Source organism: Salmo salar, chromosome ssa06 (assembly GCF_905237065.1).
Source record: "Salmo salar chromosome ssa06, Ssal_v3.1, whole genome shotgun sequence".
In the NCBI taxonomy this organism is placed as follows: Eukaryota; Metazoa; Chordata; class Actinopteri; order Salmoniformes; family Salmonidae; genus Salmo; species Salmo salar.
Window position 1 is genome coordinate 65039762 of NC_059447.1, and position 25437 is coordinate 65065198.

The following is a 25437-nucleotide window of genomic DNA, read 5'->3' on the forward strand; positions in this document are numbered from 1 at the left end:
TACTACTGAGGAGTAGTTTCTGCTGTATCAATCTGTTTCAATTACGTTATTGAGGCCGTTTTACATACGCAAATGATCTACTAAATTCGACAGAGGTTGAATATATTTCTTTAGTTAAAGACATAAGGTCGTACCAGGCCAAACACCAGGTATTCAGATGAGTTGAGTCTACATCATTGGGTATCTTTGACAACGTCACAGTTGTGGGCATTGGTCATAATCAAACTAAGTTAGTTAAATGTTAAGGTTATGGGCAAATTGTCCTCCAACTCATTTGCAACTCTTATGCATACATTCTCTCTATTTTCTCAACCTGCTTTGTGCTCTCAAAAGCAGAAATGTTACACACAACATTCACTTCCAGATCATGGCTCCCGGTGATGTGGTTTGAATGATTTGATGAGCCCAAGTTTCTGTCTGTACATCTAAACTCTTCATTTCACAGACAGGACAAACATTGGAGCCAACCTCACAGTCAGATAACAGGTAAGAAGACATATCACTGAGAGTCTGCTCAGTGCAGTACAGCACAGCTAGCACCATGTGAAACCACAATACTTTCCTACTACCATATCCACCACGCTGCAGCAATGCAACCTGGGTAAACAATCACTCACCTAGTACCAGGCATAAATAGAGGTATAAGCAAGTTGCCATTGTATCCTAGTTAGGGTTGCAAAGCGAGGGTATATTACTGGAAACTTTCAAAGTTTATCAGTGAACTACCAGAATTTTGGAAACTTTCAAGGACTCTATCACTCTATCTAGTGGTACTTCAAACTATCACAGGTGTCTGTAATTATCTCTGGCCCTCTGTGTGGCATTATCACATAATTAAATAAGATGATTAAACATTTTAAAATAGAATGACAAAGCTGTAAAACATTCTCCTAAATATAAATCATCAACTTAGTGAATACCATTGGTGTTTAATATGAAGGTTTCAGCATTAAATATCATTTTTTTTTACACACTTGTATTTATTTTACTATGTCAATATGCAGGGGCGCAACTTTCACTGGGGACGCACCCCACACCACATACACATTCAGAAATTGCATTTTTGTCCTGCTCTATTTTATCATTGCACTGTTACACCAAGAACGGTGTCGGTGTGCTTTAGGACCATGTGGGCACCTTAGAGCGGTTGGGTAGGCTGTTTGGAGGTTTCAACCGGCTGGATTTAGGACCGCACGGACACCACAGAGCGTGCAGACAGGCTGGCGCATAAGACCAGCATGGGAGAGATGAACAGAGGCAGCTGATGTCTGTGTGTATGTGTTGCGCTTTTCTCCAAGTTGTAAAAGCAAGCAGAGCAGAAACTGGCTACTCTTTAGTTGACTGATGTAGCTGGCAAGGACTGCTGTTAACTTAACAGGAAAAAAAATCAACTAGTGTTTATTCTTAGTGCTGAGCTAGTAGTGTAACTGACATGTAACGTTAGCTTACTAATGTTTCATCCCCTCTTGACTGAGGTGAATTAGCTAGCTAGTAGCTACCACAGCCAGTTCAGCTCTAGCCTGTAGCTACCTGTTAGATAATGATATGAGGTGGCTATTATTGCTATCTAACAGCTGTTGTTTGTATGGAAATATTTTGTAGCCTTTCTGTCCCATTTCAACAGAAGTAAATTAACTTAGCTAGCTTTCACCAGTTGATGTACCGTTAGAGAGAGTGAGCTGGCCAAAAAGTAGGTAACGTTATTATTTTTGCCTCATTCATACTAGAATTGAATCAAACGATGAAACCAGCGCCAAACGATTTAAGACCGATAATTATTTTTTTTGTGCAATGTGAGTTTATTAGAGTCAGTATAGCAATGTAACGTTATTGATTTGTCAGTTTCCCTAGCTAATTCCCAACTTTTCACACTGACACTGTAATCAACAACTCTACAGGCTTCACTGTCATGGCGCACCGTCAGTACACAACACTATGATCATCATGTCTTAGCAGGATCAGATGTTGACAGGTGTCCCAGCAGGGTCAGACAGCCAGGGAAGACGAATCTACGGAGCTCAGTTGAATTTTTCAGTATATTAACAATATCAGTGAATGATACAAACGTCCATCTTGAGTTGATTGGTAGACCCCACACTAGCTACAGTACAGTAGCTTAAAGCTACAGTCTTGGATCTGGGAATAATGGTCATTTAAATTATACAACTATTCATTCTTTGTCATGCCTCATCTTAGGATGACCAGATGGTGACGAGTCTCAGCAGGGTCAGCCAGCCAGGGAAGCCGAGTTGAATTTTTGCAGATGCACTTTATTCTCTCTGTGCAGCAAACACTTTACAAGCCAGATGCTTCAAAGATTGAAACAATTATAAGGCAGTCTGAGGAACCTCCAAAATGTATTTCCAAACGGTATCAAGGGTTGATAGATGATTTTCCCGATGACACAAAGCATGTAAAACAAAAATTTGAGGAAGTCCTGGTAGAAGCTACTGATGATGATGAATGGATACAGATATGTTAGAATGCTCAGTCATGTTCATATAATCTCAAGACATAAATGACTGCAGTTTAAGACCCTCCATAGAATGTACTATATACCAGTGTATCTGAATAACATGCACTCAGAAATGTAATTCCTCTGCTGGAGGTGTAAAACACAAAAGGTGACATATTTGCATATGTTATGGTCTTGTAAAGGCTGGCTGAATTCTGTCAGAGTATGCTCTTTTATCTCAGCGTGTCTACAGATTCTCCCTTCTCCCTGTTTTTGTTTGCTTGAAATGTTGATACTGGAGACTGTTATCAAACGAAACTGTGTAACCAAGCATCTAAGAAATGCATTGCCATTAATTGGAAGTTTGGTTATCCTCCCACAGTGTCACAAAGGATGGCAGAAATGTCAAGTTATGTATCGCTAGATTTTATTTATTACAAGATTAGGGGTATACTGGGCAACTTTCATAAGGTCTGGATGCCTTATATGGAATACAGTACGACAAAAGGAGTCTGTATTAAAAACATGCCCACGTCAGGGGAGATACCTATTTAGGCAATCCCTAGCTGCTGGGCTGCTCAGTCCTGGCCCTGGGGGTCTGCCGTCCTGTGGGTTGTCACTCTGGCCTTGGCATAACACACCCAAAAATAATAATGAATGTTTCACTAAGATCCTAAAGCTGAGTGGGTGTGTTGGGTTTGGGGCAGTGCAGGATGGTAGACCCTTTGGGGCAGGACGGGGCGACCCAGCTATATTGTGTGCAAGTAAAAATATCTCTACAATACTATTAGGCCTACAATATTAATTGTGGGTGTATGTGTTATTATTTTTTTTTACTTTTGTTTCCAAACCTTTCCCTTGGGAATACTTTTAAAAAAGGTGGGGGGAAAATTGTGTTGAGAGAGAGTTGAGGTATTGATTAGATTGGTGGGGGTCCGGTGTGCAGGCGGCTCGGGCTGTCTGGGAGGTCTGGCGGAATTTTGATATAGAGGATGTCTTATTAATAAAGACAATCACAAGTCTTTGTACGTGATTTGTTAATTTGTTAGGGTATTGGTTAAAGGTGCAACACAATATCGATTCTTGAATTAGCTTTGCTCTTGTTCAGTCTTGTTTTTATTTGGGTTCCAGCAACATTAAGTCAGTTATATATAAAAAATTAAATATTACACGACATTACATTTCATAACACTTTTCACAACACATTAAGTGTGTTCCCTCAGGCTACTACTCTACTATCACATATCTACAATACAAACGTAATGTGTACGTGTGTGCAGAGTGTGTCTTATCATGTGTGTGTGTAAGCCTGTGTCTGTGTGTGTCTCTGCTGTTCCATAAGGTGTATTTTATCTGTTTTTATCAGTTACCTGTGTCAGTTACCTGATGTGGAATAGAGTTCCATGTACCCATGGCTCTATGTAGTACTGTGCGCCTCCCATAGTCTGTTCTTGACTTGGAGATTGTGAAGAGACCTCTGGTGGCATGTCTTGTGGGGTATGCATGGGTGTCTGAGCTGTGTGCTAGTATTTTAAACAAACACCTTGGTGCATTCAGCATGTCAACACTTCTTACAAAAACAAGTAGTGATAAAGTCAATCTCTCCTCCACTTTGAGCCATGAGAGATTTGCATGCATATTATTAATGCTAGCTCTTCGTGTACATTTAAGGGCCAGCCGTGCTGCCCTGTTCTGAGCCAATAGTAATTTTCCGAGGTCCCTCTTTGTGGCACCTTGCCACACGACTGAACAGTAGTCCTGCTGCAACAAAACTAGGGCCCGTAGGACCTGCTTTGTTGTTAGTGCTGTTAAAAAGGCAGCGCTTTATTACGGACAGACTTCTCCCCATCTTAGCCACTAATGTATCAAAATGTTTTGACCTTGACAGTTTACAATCCAGGGTTACTCCAAGCAGTTTAGTCACCTCAACTTGCTCAATTTCCACATTATGTATTAAAATATTTAGCTGAGATTTAGGATTTAGTGAATGATTTGTCCCAAATACAATGCTTTTAGTTTTTGAAATATTTAGAACTAACTTATTTCTTGACACCCATTCTGAAACGAACCTTAAGTGTTGCAGTGATTTCACTCACTGTAGTAGCTGATGTATATAGTGTTTAGTCATCCGCATACATAGACACACTGGCTTTACTCAAAATTAAAGATTGAAAAAAGGGCCTAGACAACTGCCCTGGGGAATTCCTGATTCTACCTGGATTATGTTGGAAAGGCTTCCATTAAAGAACACCCTCTGTGTTCTGTTAGACAGGTATGTAAGGATCGACGCAGGAGATGAGAAGCAGGTATAGGGAGTGAAGGTTTAATAGCTGACGGACATGAAACTGAACAGGAACAGCGTCTGGACAGGAACATATAACAACAATTAATGCGGACACAGGGAAGACCCTAGAGGAACAGACAGATATACAGGGGGTAATCAACAACAGGAGTCCAGGTGAGTCCAATGAGTGCTGCTGCACGTAATGATGGTGACAGGTGTGTGTAAAGAAGGGTAGCCTGGCGCCCTCGAGTGCCAGGGAGGGGGAGCGGGAGCAGGCGAGACAAGGTAACTCTTTATCCACAATATAGCAGGGAGTGTAAATCCATAACACATACGTTTTTCCTGCATTATGATCGATAATGTCAAAAGCTGGACTGAAGTCTAACAAAACAGCTCCCACAATCTTTTTATTATCAATTTCAATTCCAGTACTGGGATGTGTAGTGTCAGCGTTTGTTGCTGGCATGTCATGCCTACATTTGATAATGTTGCCAATGGAAAAAATCATAATAATTGACAATATCAGTGGGATTTGTGATGGGGATTTGACTATCTGATTCAATGAATGATGGAGCTGAGTTTGCCTTTTTTCCCAAAATTTCATTTAAGGTGCTCCAAAGCTTTGTACTGCCATTCTTTACATAATTTATGTATTTTTCATAGTATAGATTCTTCTTCTTTTTATTCAGTTTAGTCACATGATTTCTCAATTTGCAGTACGTTTGCCAATCGGTTGTGCAGCCAGACTTATTTAATTTCTGCAGCAATAGTAAAGATGTGATCAATACTTGTTGATGATTTAATTAATGTGCTGTTTGTAACTAGCCTGGTAGGTTGACTGATAGCCTGAACAAGGTTGCAAGCACTGCTTACAGTTTGAAGCTTTTTCTTGAGTGGGCAGGTTGATGAAAGGCATTCAATATTTAAATCACCCAGAAAGTATACCACATATATCACATACATTAACAAGCATTTCACACATTATCCAGCTACTGACTATTAGCACTTGGTGGTCTGTAGCAGCTTCCCACAAGAAACATATTTAACAATGATCTCTTACCTAGCTTGATGACTGGGGGCATTTTTGCTTACTTTTTGTTGTTCTAAATAGAGACAGATAGAAGGGCCATGGGTCATATTGGATTGTGTAGAAATGCAGGAAATTAACTTTAGATGCCCCCAAAAATACCCAAGAAGACTCGAGGCTGTGATCACTGCCAAAGGTGCTTCAGGTACTGTGTAAAGGGTCTGAATACATATGTAAATCTGATATCTGTTTTTTATATTTAATACATTTGCAACAATTTCTAAAAACCTGTTTTCGCTTTGTCATTATGGGTTATTGTTTTATCAATTTTAGAATAAAGCTAACGTAACAAAATAAGAAAAAGTCAAGAGGTCTGAATACTTTCCGAATGCACTGTATCTAGTTAAATAAAGGTTAAATAAAAAATCATTTAAAAAATGCCCTCCCTCCAATTCTAAAACCAAAGTTCCGCCCCTGTCAATATGTATTAGTTATCAATGTCTTGGCTTCAAACTGGAGGCAGTTGTGAAAAAAGTCAGTAGTGGAAGAGTTTATTTAAAATAATGTCAGTGTTGATTAGATGTTTTCATCATTAATTAGGCTATTGTCTCTTGAACCATATGGTCTATCTACTAGAAACTCATGGACAATATGGACACAGATAAAACAAAAAATAATACTATTTATGAATATATTTTTTAAAGTTACTAAGTTATTCAAGTATAAATGACCAAAATTACGATAGATTGCTATAGATTTTTCTGTTAATTACCAAAATTACAGAAGATTCCGATAACTTTGGTAAATTATCGATAGCTTTGCAACCTTCATCCTAGCACAGCAGGCAAGCAGCATTAATTTTGTTCTGGAGATAGTAGATGTAGATAGTTGTTGTTCAAAAGTAGATTTTGTTCATTTCGTTCAGGGCCTTTGACTTTGTGCTTCCAAATACATACACTGTGCCCTTTGTTCCTCAATCACATCCTCAGTACAGAAAGATCTGGTGATTTGTAGTTGAGCTCATGGCATTTGGATCTTATCACTTTAATTGGGATATGAAGTGCTCCTCAATGCATCAGTCACAGTAATCTAATGGACTGGCTCAGTGATGAGATTCACATGGCCAGTGCTGGAGGTAAATAGTCAAAATAGACCATAACAAAACAAACAACATAACAGGGAAGAGGCCACGGGCACATTCTCAGTATAACCTCTCAACAAACTTTCCACCGTCTTCATCCATCATAAAAGGCCCACAGATCCTCCCTTCTCCCCTTAATCCTGTATGACTGTGCTATCCTACTGTAAATAAACCACAGCCATGACGGGTTGGGATTTGTTTACGGCCGTTCTCAACATAGTCCATCCCAGTGAATATATGTCCCCAGTGAGGTACATGTCATACACCCTATTATACTGCAAGACATTTATTTGTAGTGAATTAACCTATGTTTTGGCATCCAGTGTATACAGGGGCCCTGACTAAATTGTTGGGCTGTGAAACATCTTCAGCCACTCTTCTCAGAACAGCCATGGGGCAGAAGATCTCTCTCTTTCTCTACCCCTCTCTCATCCGTCCATCCCTCTATCTCCATTCCAGCCATTCTACATACATGCTATCAAAAGCTCCAGCACGTTTGTTAGTTGGGGACCGGAAGAGGCAGAACCGTATCGTGGGGAGAGCACGTAACCTCATTGCGTCGTGCTATTGTTCTGATAAAATAGACCCAGGCAGCGTTCTATATTGAGCAGGAGGAAAGGGATGCCGCTCTTCAGCGACTCCTCGACCTCATTGGTGTTGTTAAAGTTTCCACTGAGTACAGCGCCGAGCACAGGGAGGAAGTGGTTTTTAACCCCTGAAGAGGAACCTCTGTCAGAGAGACAGGAAAGTGGTGGGGGCTCGTTGGTGGCGACAGTATTTTCCACATCTGTGATTAAAAAAAAAGATAGATCTTGTGAAGATAAGAAGAAGACACTTTCCACTGGCCAGTAAGATCTATGTATATATCTGTCTGACCTTTATCTGAGAAAAATTCAGGTCCATCCAGCCACTCTTCAAACACGCAAAAGGTTTCTGTCATATTACTGTATGGTATTGATCTCACCACTCTTCTACTAAATGAGGAATGAATTCACTTAAATATACTTTCATCTCTAATCCTCAGGTGAAAGGTTCTGTAGAATGTAATAACAGTGAACGTGTTAAGCAGGACAGACAGACAGAGACCTAGCTACACAGACAGAGACCTAGCTACTGGCAATGGGCCATAAACAAGGGAATCCTTTAATAACGGGCCTCTTCTGACATCATGCCTTCTCTTTATTATGCTGATACCCTGAGACATGTAGACATGTGTAAACGTGTAAATAACAGACCTGCAGTGAATACACGCACACAATAGACTAGACTAGAGGACTCAATGTCCTACTTTTGTCCCATGCTGGGTAAATTACTTGCTTCAATGTAATGAGAATTGTTTGATGCTCACCATTGCTGTTCCTTCAATAAAACAGTGAGATTTAGACATTACAGTGAGCTAGCACCTGGGATAAGATTCATCTACTATACCTACAGCTGTAGGATCTTAATTTGATCACCTTGTTGTTGCAGGAAATGTCCTGCACAGCAAGAAAGGCTAACTTGTAGTGTATTCAAGTTTTAAAAAGGCTTATAAAGTTTGTAATTTCCACTTAAACAATCCAGACAAAAAAATGTATCAATCCCTTTAAAAATGTCCATTGATTATAATCCGCACAATAATCCACATTTCCTGTTGCTGCAGGATTCTTTTCCTGCTACGAGAAACCGGTCAAATTAAGATCCTGTATCTGTATAGTATACTGTGCTGGTAAGATGGGAGGTGGTTTATAGACATAAAAGTCAAGGAGAGGCTGTGAATCAACTTCTATGAATCACCTTAAAGGAAGACATCTATGCAGAGAGCATCAAAGCAGCACCTCTCTGCTTATTTACTAGAGTTCAACATGTCACTGTAGGTAATTGTGTGGCAGGCAGCATCAGCTATACAAGGGGATCCAACAGGTTGTTGAGTGAGTGGCAATTACTCATAAACCATTCATAACACAACTGGCATAGATATAGAACTAGTAAGGAATCTCCACTACTAAAAGTAGAGTACAACCGCCAACACGCCACGTGAGAAATGCAATTGCCTTTCTATCTTGACAGAGTGAGATAGTAAACAAAAACACTGATTAGGAGTCCACTGATACTTTCCCTTTAGTGGGTACCCAACCAGCCAGGCTAAGCTCTCTGCTCTGCCATGGAGTATTAGGGTCAGCCTCATACAACCTAAAAGAGGGGGAATGTAAAAATTGTTGCACTTCCTGTCTCATGCATAAGAAAGCGGGTCCCTCTCTCCTAGCAGCACTTCTCTCTCTCTCTCACACACACACACACACACACACACACACACACACACACACACACACACACACACACACACACACACACACACACACACACACACACACACACACACACACACACACAGACACACACACAGAACCCAGCTGTTTGAAGCAGGCCTCGCTTGACGTCACATGGTCTCCCAGGCAACAGGCTACCACAGGGGTGTTACTTTTTCCATTGCTCTGAACCCTCAAGATCCTTCACCTAAATTAAAGTTTGCTTTTGGGGTATATATGTGTGTGAGAAATGTGTGTTTGCATATTTTGTTCACATCACTGCTGACGTCCCTCTCACTGAGTTCAAGGGAATGCATAAAAGCACAACAACAATAATATAAAAATGTGTCAATCTCTCTCATTAGAACTCGTCTGAAGTGTTACCCAGCTGTGTTGGTTCACAGCTGAAGGACAGGAGGTCATACGAAGCCAGAGTGAGTGTTACCATTCTGCTAATAACCCAGGCACCATAACACATCACATCCTGTTGCCCAGGCACCACAACAGCATGTCCAGCCATGTGGTTGTGATAAGCCCCCTTCATCCTTCCTGTTGGAGACAGGAAGCTGCCATCACTAAATGCAGCCTTATTAGCTACCCAGCCCTTTAAACTGCCATCCCATGCATCATCAACAACAAGAACAACAACAAATTGCAAAAACAACAGATAACGCTCCATGGGGTTTCCAATGGGGAACCCCTGGATCTTCAGTCTTCCTGAGTCTGGCCATGCAGGACTATCCCTGGACTTGACGTGAACTTCAATTCACAGAAAAATATAAAGCCGGATGTCAGTTAGAAAAAAACAACTGGCCACAGTCCAAGACAAAGATATCATTCAAATATGTATATTCTATCACGTATGTTTATTCTATCACGTGAGTAATAATATTTTAGATAGATAATTCGGACAAAAGGGAGCTTAGTTGGACTACAACAGTCAGTCCAACTAATGACTAATGTTATTGCACCACCGCACAACTTTTTGACAATGCTAGAGAAACACCTGACTGCACCACATTGTTGACAGCAGCTCACCTGGGCACTTGTTATTGTGCCTGTTGCAACAGGCAACCACAAGCCTGCATCATCTGCACTGCAGTTCTAGCAAGGCTACACTGTGCTGTAGCGCGCAGGGCTCTTCCCTCCTCTGGCCGACACAGGAAAAGGAGACACCACCGTGACATGGTTCCAGATGGGTGTCACTGTGCCCACAGCCCAGAGAACCCCTTCCTAATAAGCTCAATAACCCATGACAAAGATTTAGATTTGCATCCAGACTATAAAAAGCCATCTGACTGCTTGATAATATAAACAATAGAGCTATAATGACCTTTTAGTAGCAAATATATAATAAGCCAATATACAGTACCAGTCAAAGGTTTGGACAAACCTACTATATCAACACAAAGGGTGGCTACTTTGAAGAATCTCAAATATAAAATATATTTTGATTTGTTTAACACTTTTTTGGTTACCAAATTATTACATATATGTTATTTCATAGTTTTGATGTCTTCACTATTATTCTACAAAGTAGAAAATAGTAAAAATAAAAAATAAATAAAAACCCTGGAATGAGTACTGTAGGTATGTCCAAACTTTTGACTGATACTGTTTAGTGATAAACTTGCTTTATTTTTTGTTGTTGGGATTGGGAAACCTCATTGGAGGCAGAGCAGACAGCTCCCGACTAAAGAGGCATCTTACAATAGGTTTGGTGCATAGCCACGGGAAGTAGTTCGGGGTTGGGGGTTCTGCGATTTTATTTGCGGGGGGAGGGAGGAAACGACAAATAATTTTCTACCCCCAAAATATATATTTTTATTGATGAAATAGTGCAGTGCAGCTGCCTTAGCTTCACAAGTAATCAGGTGTGTAGTGCTGGGGGAGCGTGAGGGAGCATGAAAATAAATTCTGATCAATTCTAAATAAATTATATTTAATTACCACACATTTTATGAAAAACGATAGAATGACAAACCAAATAAATATGTAGACTACAGCAACCTAGAGGTAGGTAAATAGTGGTTTCTTCCCTTTCTTCTGGTGAATTATGAATAACTGTAGGCTACATGTGTGCAATGCACAGGCCCATTGGAGGCTTGACAACTTCAGAACGTATAGAACAAAACAAATCACCTGTCTGCCTTGATGTTTATAAGACTCCACCGATCTGCTCTTGCGCAGTGGAACCCAGAACGATATGTGACCACTTGGTTACAGCGGCACCATTCTGCAGAGGACACGCAAACCAGAGTGGCCACTGTAAAGCCCAAGTTGCTGTAGCTCTGCTTTGGATCTTTAACCTATATTGACTATTGGTTGAGATGCAGGGCCCGTTAAGGTAGACTATGTCAGGGTGGGAAATTGGAAATGTGAAATGGGCCAAGTTGGAGGTAATAATGCTTTTAGGTTCTAGTTTATTGAGATACATCAATACACCACACCAAAAGCTTGATTTTATTGTCATGCCTGTTCCCGCTCTTCCTCCCCCTGGTGCTCGAGGGCACCAGGCTCCCCAGGATTACGCAATCGACTCACCATCAGTACGCACACCTGCCTTTCCCCGTCACGCGCATCTGCGCTCATTGGACTCAGCTGAACTCTATTACTTGTGTTATTGCCTTCCCTATATCTGTCTGTTCCCTAGCTCTGTTCCCTGCTTCGGGATTGATGTTTGTCATACGTCCTTGTTACCCGTGTGCTGGCGCTGCTCCTGTCGTGTTCTTTGTCAGGTTCCTGAATAAATGTTTGACTCCCCGTACCTGCATCTCCTGTCCGGCGTCGGTCCTTACAGAATTCCAAAGCCATCACACGAAGCATTGGGGAGTACTGGCGTTCCGGTTGGTGTAGACGTTGGTTCTGGGTCGCCGCAGATGGAACCGGGGGTGCCCAGCCAGCTCGTCGGGCTTCCACAAACTAGCTGGCTCGAGAGGTTTCCTTGCCCCGGTTGGCTCGGAAGGCACCCATCCCACGTCGGGCCTCAGCCAGATCGCCAGGTCTTGTTCGCCCAGCCAGCTCGTCAGACTGTCACATCTCAGTCGGATCGTCAGGCTCCCATGCTTCAGCTGGCTCGCCAGGCTCCCATACCACTGCCAGTTCATCGGGAGTTTACCCCCAGCCGGCTTGCCCAGCGCCCATGTCTCGGCCGGCTCCCCCAGGTGGGATGCTAGGGGGGCGGGGTACTGTCACGCCTGTTCCCGCTCTTCCTCCCCGACGCTCAAGGGCGCCAGGCTCCCCAGGATTAAGCAATCGACTCACCATCAGTACGCACACCTGCCTTTCCCCGTCACGCGTATCTGCGCTCATTGGACTCAGCTGAACTCTATTACTTGTGTTATTGCCTTCCCTATATCTGTCTGTTCCCTAGCTCTGTTCCCTGCTTCGGGATTGATGTTTGTCATATGTCCTTGTTTACCCGTGTGCTGACGCTGCTCCTGTCGTGTTCTTTGTCCGTTCCTGAATAAATGTTTGACTCCCCGTACCTGCTTCTCCTGTCCGGCTGCGGTCCTTACATTTTATGGCTGTTTTAAAACAAATTTCTTGCAATTCTATGTAGTAATGATTTATGTTCACTACTTATGTTCATCCATTGATTTGATAATTAAATATCTGCAAATAAATGATATGAATTCATAGTTCAGCCCTTTGTTTCTTTTATTCTGTAATAGGGTATATTGTAACCATGTGTTAAAGTTAATCAAATCAAAGTTTATATAGTGCAGTCCTTTTAGAACCACGATGGGTGCTCCAATCGTTTAAAATAACACTCATCAAGATCTGTTGCCGACACCTAATAGTCCTCCTCATCACTTATTATTATTATTATTATTACAGAAGATAATCACTTCTCACAATGGTGCTCATTTAGTAAAGTTAGATCAAAGCTGAATCAATGTCTCGCAAGATGTCACGTCCTGACCAGCAGAGGTCTTGGTCAGGATGTGGCAGGGGGTTTGTGTTTGTTAAATGTTGGGTTGATGATTGGGACTTCCAATTGAAGGCAGGTGTGTATAGTTGCCTTTGATTGGAAGTCCTATATAGGTGTGTGTTTGTCTTTGGGGTTGTGGGGAATTGTTTTTGCACTGCGTTTTAGATAGCCTGCAAAACTGTTGTAAATCGTGAGTACCGTTCATTGTTTTGTTTTCCCTGTGGATGCTTTTTTTCATTTACCAATTAAAAGAATGAGTGTCCACATTTCCGCTGCGCCTTGGTCCTTCTCTCTCCTGTATGACATTTTCAACGACGAGTACGACTTATTTTGTGACAGAATTCCCCACCAAAGCAGGACCAAGCTGCAGAAGAAGGCTGGCGAGGACTGGGAGACACGACGGGTAAGGGAGACCGAGAGGCACCCCCAAGATTTTTTTAGGGGGGGGCACAAGGGCTGGTTGACGGGGCAAGACTGGAGTGCCAGTCAACAGTTACCAGAGCTGCCCGCCAGTCAACAGTCACCAGAGCTGCCCGCCAGTCAACAGTCACCAGAGCTGCCCGCCAGTCAACAGTCACCAGAGCTGCCCGCCAGTCAACAGTCACCAGAGCTGCCCGCCAGTCAACAGTCACCAGAGCTGCCCGCCAGTCAACAGTCACCAGAGCTGCCCGCCAGTCAACAGTCACCAGAGCTGCCCGCCAGTCAACAGTCACCAGAGCTGCCCGCCAGTCATACGTCACCAGAGCCGCCCGCTAGTCAGGAGCTGCCAGAGCCGCCCGCTAGTCAGAAGCCGCCAGAGTGGCCAGACTGCCCGGAACTGCCAGAGTGGCCAGACTGCCCGGAACTGCCAGAGTGGCCAGACTGCCCGGAACTGCCAGAGTGGCCAGACTGCCCGGAACTGCCAGAGTGGCCAGACTACCCGGAACTGCCAGAGTGGCCAGACTGCCCGGAACTGCCAGAGTGGCCAGACTGCCCGGAACTGCCAGAGTGGCCAGACTGCCCGGAACTGCCAGAGTGCCCTGCCTGTCAGGAGCTGCCAGAGTGGCCCTCCTGTCCTCCGGCCCAGCCCGAGGGGCCCTCCTGTCCTCCGGCCCAGCCCGAGGGGCCCTCCTGTCCTCCGGCCCAGCCCGAGGGGCCCTCCTGTCCTCCGGCCCAGCCCGAGTGGTCCGTCTGCCAGGGTCAGCCCGAGTGGCACGTCTGCCCGGCGCAGCTAGCGGCGCCACCAAAGTGGGCGACGCCAAAGGGGGAACGAGGTCCACGTCCTGCACCTGAGCCACCTCCAGGATAGGTGGGTTGGGGAGGGAGGGTGTAGCACAGTGCCGTCGGTGACGGCAGCCACCCTCCCTTCCCTCCCTTATGGTTTAGGGGTTATTGTTTGTTGGTTTTGTTGGGGTATTGGGGATTTTCTTGTGTTTTTCTTTTTTAACCTCTATGGGCTAGGTGGGACGCAAGCGTCCCACCCGTGGTGCACTCCATCAACAGCAGGTGCATTTCAAGAGCGGCAAATTTGAATCCAAATAAATGTCAAAATTCAAATTTTTCAAACATACAACTATTTTACACCCTTTGAAAGATAAACATCTCCTTAATCTAACCACGTTTTACGATTTCAAAAAGGTTTTACGGCGAAAGCATAAATTTAGAGTATGTTAGGACAGTACATTTACAAGAGTTGTGTGTAATGTTGTGCCAATTCAAAGACAGGCGTCACCAAAACCATAAAATCAGCTAAAATTATGCACTAACCTTTTACAATCTCCAACAGATGACACTCCTAGGACATTGTGTTAGACAATGCATGCATTTTTAGTTCTATCAAGTTCATATTTATATCCAAAAACAGCGTTTTACTGTGGCGTTGATGTTCAGGAAATCGTTTCTCTCCAATAACCGGCATTCAAGTCAGCACCACAAATTAAATAATTAAAATTAGAAAACATTGGTAAAATATTATATTGTCATTTAAAGAATTATAGATTTACATCTCTTGAACGCAATCAACTTGCCAGATTTAAAAATAACCTTACTGGGAAATCACACTTTGCAATAATCTGAGCACTGCGCCCAGAAAAATACGCGTTGCGATACAGACTAGCCGCCATGTTGGGGAGATCTAAAATCGAAAATACTACGTAAATAATCCATTACCTTTGATTCTCTTCATCAGATGTCACTTCCAGGTATCACAGGTCCATAACGAATGTAGTTTTGTTCAAAAAAGCTCATCATTTATGTCCAAAAATCTCCGTCTTGTTAGCACATGATCTAAGCCCGCCGGACTTCACTTCATGAACGAGGGGGAAAAATATATTTACGTTCGTTCAAACATGTCAAACGTTGTATAGCATAAATCATTAGGGCCTTTTTTAACCAGAACATGAATAATATTCAAGGTGGACGAATGCATTCTCTTTTATAACGTATTGGAACGAGGGTACCCAACATGAACTCGCGCCAGGTGTCTAATGGGCCATCATCGTTCCATGGCTCTTGTTCGGTCAGATCTCCCTCCAGAAGACTCAAAACACTTTGTAAAGGCTGGTGACATCTAGTGGAAGCAATAGGAAGTGCCAAAATATTCCTCAGCCCCTGTGTTTTTCAATGGCATAGGTTTAAAGGTAATACAACACATCAGGTATCCACTTCCTGTCAGAAAATGTCTCAGGGTTTTGCCTGCCAAATGAGTTCTGTTATACTCACAGACACCATTCAAACAGTTTTAGAAACTTTAGGGTGTTTTCTATCCATATATAATAAGTATATGCATATTCTAGTTACTGGGTAGGATTAGTCACCAGATTAAATCGGGTAAAAAAAATTATCCAGCCGTGCAAATACTGCCCCCTAGCCCTAACAGGTTAAGGTGCATCCCGGAGTCTGCACCTTGAGCGGGGGGTACTGTCACGTCCTGACCAGCAGAGGGCGTTTTGCTTAGTCTTGGTCAGGATGTGGCAGGGGGTTTTTGTTTGTTAAATGTTGGGTTGATGATTGGGACTTCCAATTGAAGGCAGGTGTGTACAGTTGCCTTTGATTGGAAGTCCTATATAGGTGTGTGTGTTTGTCTTTGGGGTTGTGGGGAATTGTTTTTGCACTGCGTTTTAGATAGCCTGCAAAACTGTTGTAAATCGTGAGTACCGTTCATTGTTTTGTTTTCCCTGTGGATGCTTTTTTTCATTTACCAATTAAAAGAATGAGTGTCCACACTTCCGCTGCGCCTTGGTCCTTCTCTCTCCTGTATGACATTTTCAACGACGAGTACGACTTATTTTGTGACACAAGATCACATAATGATTAATTAGAATTTAATATAACAGAACCGAATAGCATAGCAGGCCTATAACACTACTGTTCCACCAAAACACCTCATTTCTAATGACATTTCAGGATGGTTAGCTGAAGCTGAATATTCCCCAAAAAATGATCACGTGCCAAAACTCAGAGCCACTATGCAGGATATACATTATGCTTTGATTGAAACAAAATACAAGAACGCTTAATAGTCTGTTAACATCGTCTGCTCTAACTCGCTCACGAAAAAGTAATTCAAGAAGATCGAAATGCATGAAACTGATTGAGATCAATCAAATGATTGGCATGCAGATGCAGTTTCACCGGTAAAACGTAAATAATTAGCATTCATGATTGACAGTGATGATGGCCTGTTTTGAAATTACGTATGCGTAACTTGGTGTTTGAGGGTACTAAAAATACAGTGCCTTCGGAAAGTATTCAGACCCTTTGACTTTTTCCACATTTTGTTACATTACAGCCTTATTCTAAAATGGATTAAATACATTTTTTCCTCAGCAATCTACACACAATACCCCATAATGACAAAGCAAAACAGGTTTTTAGAATTTTTTGCTATGCACTGTATAACATTTTCTTGAGACAATATGTGTGAGCATTGGCAGACGTTGCAATTGGAGGATGCATTTTATACATGTTTTATACAGGGCTCTCCAACCCTGTTCCTGGAGAGCTACCATCCTGTAGGTTTTCATTCCAACCCTAATCTAGCACACCTGATTCTAATAATTAGCTGGTTTATAAAATTAATTGGGTTAGTTACAACTGGGATTGGAGTGAAATTCTACAGGACGGTAGCACGCCAGGAACAGGGTTGGGGATCCATGATAGGTTATTCAATAGGCTGTCGGTACAAACGTTGATTGAGGAAATGATGATGTCATTTACATATATTTTGCGCTCCGTCATCTAAACAAATAGAACTACACCACTGCAAGTAAGATCTGTGGTAGGTCTGTAGCCAGTGGTGTCTGTATGCTGCCCACTGGTTTCATCCTTCTAAGCAAAGCCAAAATGCAACCGTACCGTGCCCAATACGAACAAGGTAAATAAAGGACATTAAATGACAGCATTATGGACAACTCCTCCTTTCACACGGAGACTTTTTTTGATCTGTCGCTGACCACTTTTCAGTCTTCTCCATTTACATTGTGTCATAGTTTATACTTGGATTAGCCCACACTGTAAATCATTAAACTGGACTAGATTATTTTACTGCACCAGCATTGCAATCCAATGCATGCACGATGTATGCAATAAACTGAGATATATTGTAGAGTTGTACATTTTTGGGGGGCTGTGCTACAGAAGGCTATATCGGTCCGCTAATACAGGACTAGTAAAGGCCGGGTGCACTACTTTTGTGAAGAAAAAATATATATATTTAATTTTTTCAGGGGATTCTGCAGCACAATCGGCACCCTACTTTCCATGGCTATGGTTTGGTATAGTACTTAAGGTAGTTGCCATCATTTTTGTGTAATCTACTGCTGTGACTAAGAAAGGAAGGAGGCAGATGCTAGAACATGTTGAAGTATTTAGAAGACCCCAAGGTTTTCAGTCTGTGTGTAAACAATACTACCTGCCTAGGGACATTCATAGTGTGTCAATTTCCACAACAACTTAAGGCGTTGCAGCGCGAGGTTTAACTTCTCCGTGGCTACCACGCTGGAACAACGTGAAGAGAACCCATGCACATGTGCAGATACAACGTGTGAGAGCAAAGTCTTCCGTCTCACTCATCTCAATATCTTCGGTGCTGCACATGGCAACGTCATTTCGCGGAGTCTACATTTAATATAGACCTCATGGTCAATTCAATAAGTAGATTTTCTATATGAATAAACTTGCAGAAGTTCCAAAATGCAGCATTTTGACATGTCACTCTGCATCTTCTGTGACTTTAGGAAGATCTTAACCCCAACATTTATCCAAGTTTTCACCATCACTGTAAAGCCCTAGTTATTGTGTTGCTTTGACAAAGTAATTTCCAAAGATTACTTATTTAATGTTATTAGTGATTGATTTTAAAGTTGAAAAAAAACCTGTCCCTCATTTTAAGGTCAACCCTGTTACATGAACTGAACTCTCGTTTTAATATGGTGAAACTATTCCTTTTTAAATCTTTGTTTTTCAAAAGAAAAATTTAACATCTAATAGTCAAATCACAGTATAAAAGCAGGTGAGCTGGTTCTACTCTTTTTGGCCATTTTCTGGTGTTTTGTGGTGGAAACCTGAGCGGGTTGAGCATAACACAGTAATCCTGTTACCCAAAGATAGACAGGCTAGAAATGTTTTAACGACTGACATTTTGTTGTGATGCTTGCATTCAATTGCCCATCCCTGTTGCACAAAATAAGCTTCCATTTCCCCTGTCACAAGTGGTTTTATGGATGATTTAAGAAGTAGTCAAACCTATTATGGTCAACTTTAATTGGCACTTAATAGGCAGCTACTACTGTATTTTTTTTAATTTGACCTCTTGAGATGGGAACGTGCTTTTTATGACTGAATGTTAAAATGAGGTGAAATAAAGCCATTTTTTTTTCTCACCAAGTTACACTACTCCAAAGGCACCTAATTGGTGGAACGACCCACATATAACTAATTCCTTATAAGAGAATACTGTGAAAAGTAAGTATAAACTATAGCCAATAGACTCCAGAAACCTACTATGTATACCCAGTTAACTTGAACTAATTGGAAAGTAGCAATAAACCGCTTTATAAAATAAAATATGCCCTTTCCAGCTGGGTTAATTTCTCCTGTCTGCACTCCAGACACCTTATCCACCAATCTGAGCTCACTGCAATATATCAATTACAGATCAGTGTATCATTAAGGTCAAGATAATATCGCTCATTAATAAGCAGAGGTCTCCTGGGTAATGGTTCTGCCATCTATCATCATCAAGTAGCTTGCTAAGTGTATTTTCTCTTTTTCTGGGATTAACACTTTCCTCAGACATAGGCCAGTAAAAGAGGACTGCCTCCCTGTCATGGATACATAAAAGCAACACATTCCTCTCCAAAGCAAATCAATTACGGTGTAAACAGCCTTCACAAAACCAGCACAGTTCAATTCACTTAACTTCAAGGCTATCTGGGCCATCAAGGCCTTGCGGCTGTGCTCTGCATTCATATATTTATTTTGTTTGCTATGGTCAACCCAGATGGGCACAATGAAGTGTTTTCTCCCTCTGATTTACTTGTTTATCCCAGACAAGACATCACATGGATCTCCTGGCACACGTCCCGTACAGCATGTGGAACACATTATCCTCATCCTGCCACTTTAGTCTGCCACTGGAGGCCTGTGTCGGTGTGTGTGCTCCAGCTGCAACCCAGCAACATAACACTGTGATGGCGGTAATCAGTGACGCATCTCAGACATAAGGTCAGAGTCAGACGTAGACAGGCCAAGGAGGTTTTAATGAGATGACAAATTCTCACAGACGATTTCCAAGGTATATTGTAATTAATATCTCAGACCACCCAGCAGTAACACACTCACCACTAATGACATTTATTGGTCCTAACACTTAGCGGAAGCAAATCCTGGTGCATTGTTTTGAAGCAAACTCTTCCCTTAACGTACAGATGTAAGATCTTAAATTGATCGTCCTGTTGTTGCAAGACATTTCCTGAACAGGAGAAAATGCCAACTTGTAATGTATTTTAGGTTTAAAAAGGCTTCTAAAGTTTGTAATTTCCCCTAAATATTTCAGACTTTATTTGCCCTAACTGAAAATGTGTCAACCCCTACAAAAATGGCCATTAATTATAATCCACACAATCATTTGCATTTCCTGTTGCTGCAGGATTATTTTCCTGCTGTGAGAAACTGGTCATATGAAGATCCTACAACTGTATACACATCCCCTCATATATAAACAGTGCCAGAAGCCTTCTCTTTGAAGACCGTCCAACAGCGGTCAGAGTCATAGTGTCTGAGGTTGACAACGGGACACAGAAGTACCTTTGTTAGTGAGAATGTCAACCGTTATTCAGGGAGGAAGCGGACCGGTTTGTTGCAAGAGCGCCGTGTGACAAAGAACTTGATGAAGAGAGGCCCTCTAGCAAACTTACAAGTTAATTTAGAGATGGGAGTGTCACGGACCTACATATGCCACTTAAATGTGTCGAAACAGAATTTCCCAATGATCTAAAAAGCTTTCTTAAAACTTGAATTATTAACTTCAGTCCCTATTTCATTGAACAATAAACCAAATGTTTTTGGTAAAATTAGATTTCTATCTATCTACCCATTCAATGTGAAAGAGAAGATACATTGATTAGTGACAGACTAAATTATGAACGTGTTTGTTCCTTAATAAAAATGAGTTACTCACAGCTTTCTGCTGGGTGTTAAGGAGAGCAGGTGACAGTCCCTCAGCTCTCTCCGGGTCGCTGGATATGTCGTCCTCTGATTCCTCCCAGGAGGAGGAGAAGCCTGTGGAAGAGGCTGAGGAGGAGGACAGCTTCCTCAGGGCTCGGGATGACCTGGGGCTGTGCTGGGGCTCGCTGCCCGGATCACAACCTTCTCCCTGGGCCTCCATCCCGTGGTCCGTTACTATGACGGCTGGGATGGTGGTCCCCACCTCTGGGCAGCTCCCCTCTCTGTCGGCCCAGGCCGAGGCTGCTTGCAGCTGGGTTTCCGTTGGCTCCATTCCTGCCTTTGTCAGGCAGGTCTGGGCCCTCTCCGCAGGGCGCTCACTGTCGCTGCCTGCCAAGAAGCTGCCAATCCCCAGTGAACTCGGGGAGTGACTGCTTGCTGAACTGTCAGCTTGGGACCAAGTTCCTGCTGATTTCTTCACAAGCAGACTTCCCTGTTCCGTATTTGGGTCAGCCGTGCTATTTTCTATTCTGCCATTCCCCGTTACTCCCTGCTCCGAGCGGAGACACAATTTCCCATTCTGGAGTTCCTTGGGAATGCTTGGAGAGCAGTCTCTCTGTGGGGGGTTGAGGGTGGGCACCTGTGTGGGCTGACTGGCCTGGGAGGCTGGGCCTGTTCTGCGCGGGGCCCTAGGACTGCGCTGGATCTCAGCGTTCTGAACCTGGGTGCGCAGGCCAGAGATCTGGGCCTCGAACAGACCCACCTTCTTGTTGACCTCCACATTCAGGAGCTCCCGGTGGATCTGCAGGAGCTGCGCTGTGCGTTTCACCTCCCCGTTTGGGGCCTCATCATCTCCGTTGCTGCTGAGCCGGCGGACACGGTTGCCCACGATCACCCCCAGGGTATCAGGGTGGCGGCAAGGGGAGCGGGCCCTGGGGCTGCTGGAGCCTGGAGAGGGGGGAAAGACGAAGGAGCCCCCAGGGGAGCCAGGACTCAGGCTGCAAGGGCTGTAGGGGCCCCCAGTCACCAGGAGTTGGCAGTAGGTGGAGCGGTCTGGCACAGGCAGCACAGGCCTCCCAGTCCGAGGGCTGCTCTCACTCTTCAGATTATTGCTATTCATCATAATCAGACTGCTCAGGGCATAAGCAGCCATAGTATCAGACTGGTACTGTCAGTATGGGCTCCCATCTAGCTCTAGTCCTGGTTGGTGCTCTGGCATCTACACACCACCATAGCATTTGGTGGGGTATGTGAAAGGAGAGGTGGAATTTCCTGCTGAATCTTCTATGGAGGAGAGTTGTTGGAGAGGAAAAACAAAACATAGTCAGTAAAAGTTTCAATAAAGGCTGAAATTATATGACTTGTATTTGAATGAGAATAAAGCTTATTTCCCACACCGTGGAGAGTGGACTAATGAGTGTGTAGCTTTCATTTTGTTCTAAGAATATGACCCAGCAAATCCCTCACAAAGGTAGCATTCCTTCCCAAGGCAAGGCGGATTACTTGCCTATACAAGATACAAATCAATGTTGCATGAAATAGTAATGTGTTTGCTTTTTCTCTAGCTAAGAAAATACCCAGAGTTGAACTTTTTGTTACTTAAAATCTACTGTTGGTAATGAGACACAAGAATAGATTTACTTGTTGCCATTAGTCTTAGAGAGAGATTCACTGTAGCTCTCTAACGTAAACTACATGTTCCTGAAATGGAATGATACGACTATTTGGCCTTGCTCTTTTATGACGTGCTTGTCTACTCAGTTTTCTTTTTAATCTAGGGCAGCCCCCACATTTTGTCTGCGAATGAGGTCCAGCAGCGTTTGAGGAAATACAGTTTTAAGTCTTCTGCTGGACAAAATACAAAGTGTATTCCAAATACCTAAAACATATGCTTCTGAAGGAGAACATCCACACGGCCATTTATGTCTATGCTTCAGTGAGACAGAAATGGGATTAATAGCGTAATACTTTCAGACTGCATTCCTGAATCTTTATATCACATAACGTTGGTTTAGTTACCTGTGACACAAAACAGTCAAAACAAATAATCCCATAACAAGGCTTGTAGGCTATTTTGAGAGTGAGTAAGCATATTGTGACTGAGCTCAAAGGTAGTGGATCTAGAAACAAGTATCCCACTGGGCATAGATGTCAATTCATCGTCTATTCCACGTTGGTTCAACGTAATTACATTGAAATGACGTGGAAACAACATTGATTCAACCAGTGTTTGTCTAGCGGGATACTGTTACTGTAGGTTAATTGCAGTGACTAGAGTCTCTGGAAAATATGTGAATAATAATAAACATAAAAGTCAGAAGGAAAGATTAAGTGTAAGCTACATTTATATTAAATACGGCAAGATTAGTGTTTCAGGGGGCAGGCAGAGAAGAACACATCAAGTATTCCCTTTTAAGGGAAAAGAGCTGATGCAAGACATTTAAGAAGTATTGTTTAAAGGGCACCCTGGATCAGAACCCAGAAAATCATCACCCCTGCTGAATGTATGTTACACAAACAAAACATTGACTTAACATTTCAAAATGAGTCCCTGTTAACTTTGGGCTTTGGATTTTCCTATGAATGACATAGGTTCTAAATGAGTTTTAGTTGCTTTGAAAATGGCACACTTGTCTATATTCTGCACAAGCCCACAGTAGATCTATATCGTTACACTGACACACCATGGAACAACAATTTATTACCTTATAGAAAATACTACTGTTCACCTCAAACTGAAATGTTGGTTAACATGTGGCATAATGCTTGAATAACAGCTGCAGTGTGGCTCCCCACACAAGCCTCCCCAGTCCCCACCATCTGGAGGCAGAGAGGAGGCAGAGAGGAGGAGGAGAGCCAGGCACGACATGTCAGCCAGGTAGCCTAGTGGTTGGAGTGTTGGGCCAGTAACCGAAAGGTTGCTGGATTGACTCCCCGAGCTGACAAGGTAAAAATCTGTTGTTCTGCCCCTGAACATGGCAGTTAACCCACGGTTCCCCGGTAGGCCATCATTGTAAATAAGAATTTGTTCTTAACTGACTTTCCTAGTTAAATAAAGGTTACATTTATTTAACAGGCATTCACAGGGACATCATTGTGCCTCTGGCCAGGTGCCTGGGGACAGGTCAAATTCTGACCGACTACTTAGCGTCTTTCTCTCCCAGTCAGACCCACACCTCTCAGAGGCAAAGTAGCACTTCCAGCCTCTATAGAGGGAGTAGAACCTGTGATGGTTCCCATGAACTCTGCATCACTTCCCTGGAACTTAGTCAGCATTGACTAACTCAAATTATTGTCTCTCTTTGTATGACCGGGCAAAAAAAAATATATACAAATGCAAACATCGCAAATAGAAGACAAAAAACATGAGGATTTGCCAAAGATAAATTGAGTCCGTACAATCAATGGACTGCGGTGGCTGTATTTCATTGGGACTTGATTGAACTAATATTCAATGATTTAGAAGTTTGTTTTGTTTTGTTTTATTTATATATACTGTTTAACTTTGACAATAATTGGTTCATATGACATAAAGCAGATTCTCTCCAGTACAATAACTACATATCTCTGTCAAACACGTGGTAATCTATACCTGCATGTGAGCTTTACTGCAAGCTCAATTTGCCATTGTTAAAAAAATGCTTACAGGGCTTGGATCATTACCAGCATGACATTCTTTAGCAAATCCATGTAAATATTTTAGCTAATCTCATAACAAGAAGAAACCAAGAGAAAAAGTGCAGTAGTTTATAAGCCTCAACTATCATTAGTAATATTTTATCTGACCTTCTCTGATACAATAGCAATAATAATAAACATATGTATTATTGTTATTATTAATAATATTATTATGATCATTATCATCATCAGCAGTATCTGGGCTATATCCTTACAGTTGTTGTAACAGAGTTCCAAAATTGTTGATACATTGTAACAACAAAGTAACAACTTGTTTCTGCTGTTACTCTGTTATGTTCAATCAATATGATGAAACAAAATCTGTTCGCTTTTTTCCATGTTACCAATAGCTAAATACAACAGTACCTCATATCACTTGTTTATTTTTCACATTACTATCTTGGTGAGCAGTGTGGGTGTAAATAAAGGCTAAAAAGCTGTTAAATAAAGAACGTTTTATCTAAATAGCTTTTACCCACACAATTCAATTCATTCTGACAATTTGCTTGGAAAGTTTAAAAGACACTAAACAGACTCATTGGAGATGAGTGTCTTACCTTGTACTAACAGACACCTCGTCCTAAAAGAAACCCCTCTATGAGTTCTGAAATATCGAACGGGTGGCTGTCCGACCAACCATCAAAGCGGATGAGAATGTATACAGCACAAAGTGCTATCCAGCGCGTCTCAGAACATTCAATACCTGTTGAGCGAACTTCACACAGCACACAATCTTCTTATTTCCGAACAGGCAAAAGGAAGGCCAGTTCTCCCAGAAATGAACTTTTTCTCCCGCTGCGTGTCCAAAATACTTGCTCTTATGACCCTTTGAGTTCTTCAACACCTCGCTTCGGCGTAGTAGCCTACTAGGCTGTTGTTTGCTTAGTGTAGGCTACTACAAAAAGCAGGAAGGAAGTAGACACAGACAGTCATTACTACGCAACAAACAGCTTTCCTCCCAATTGCCTAGCAGGGAAGAAAAAAGC

General features: G+C 42.4%; 1 protein-coding gene across 2 annotated transcripts in view; it reads right to left on the bottom strand.

Annotated features, from left to right (window-relative positions):
- Window positions 1-25437, bottom strand: part of itpkb (inositol-trisphosphate 3-kinase B) — a 49873-nt gene extending 24436 nt beyond the window's left edge. Inside the window, exons 1-2 of one of the 2 annotated variants that reach the window (XM_014205228.2) lie at window positions 25155-25437; window positions 20790-22057 (exon numbers count right to left, since the gene is read on the bottom strand). In XM_014205228.2, the coding sequence (XP_014060703.1) occupies window positions 20790-21926 (1137 nt within the window). In that variant the 5' untranslated portion in view covers window positions 21927-22057; window positions 25155-25437. Of the gene's footprint in view, window positions 1-20789; window positions 22058-25008 lie in introns of both variants that reach the window. The other variant, XM_014205229.2, reaches the window with a different exon arrangement.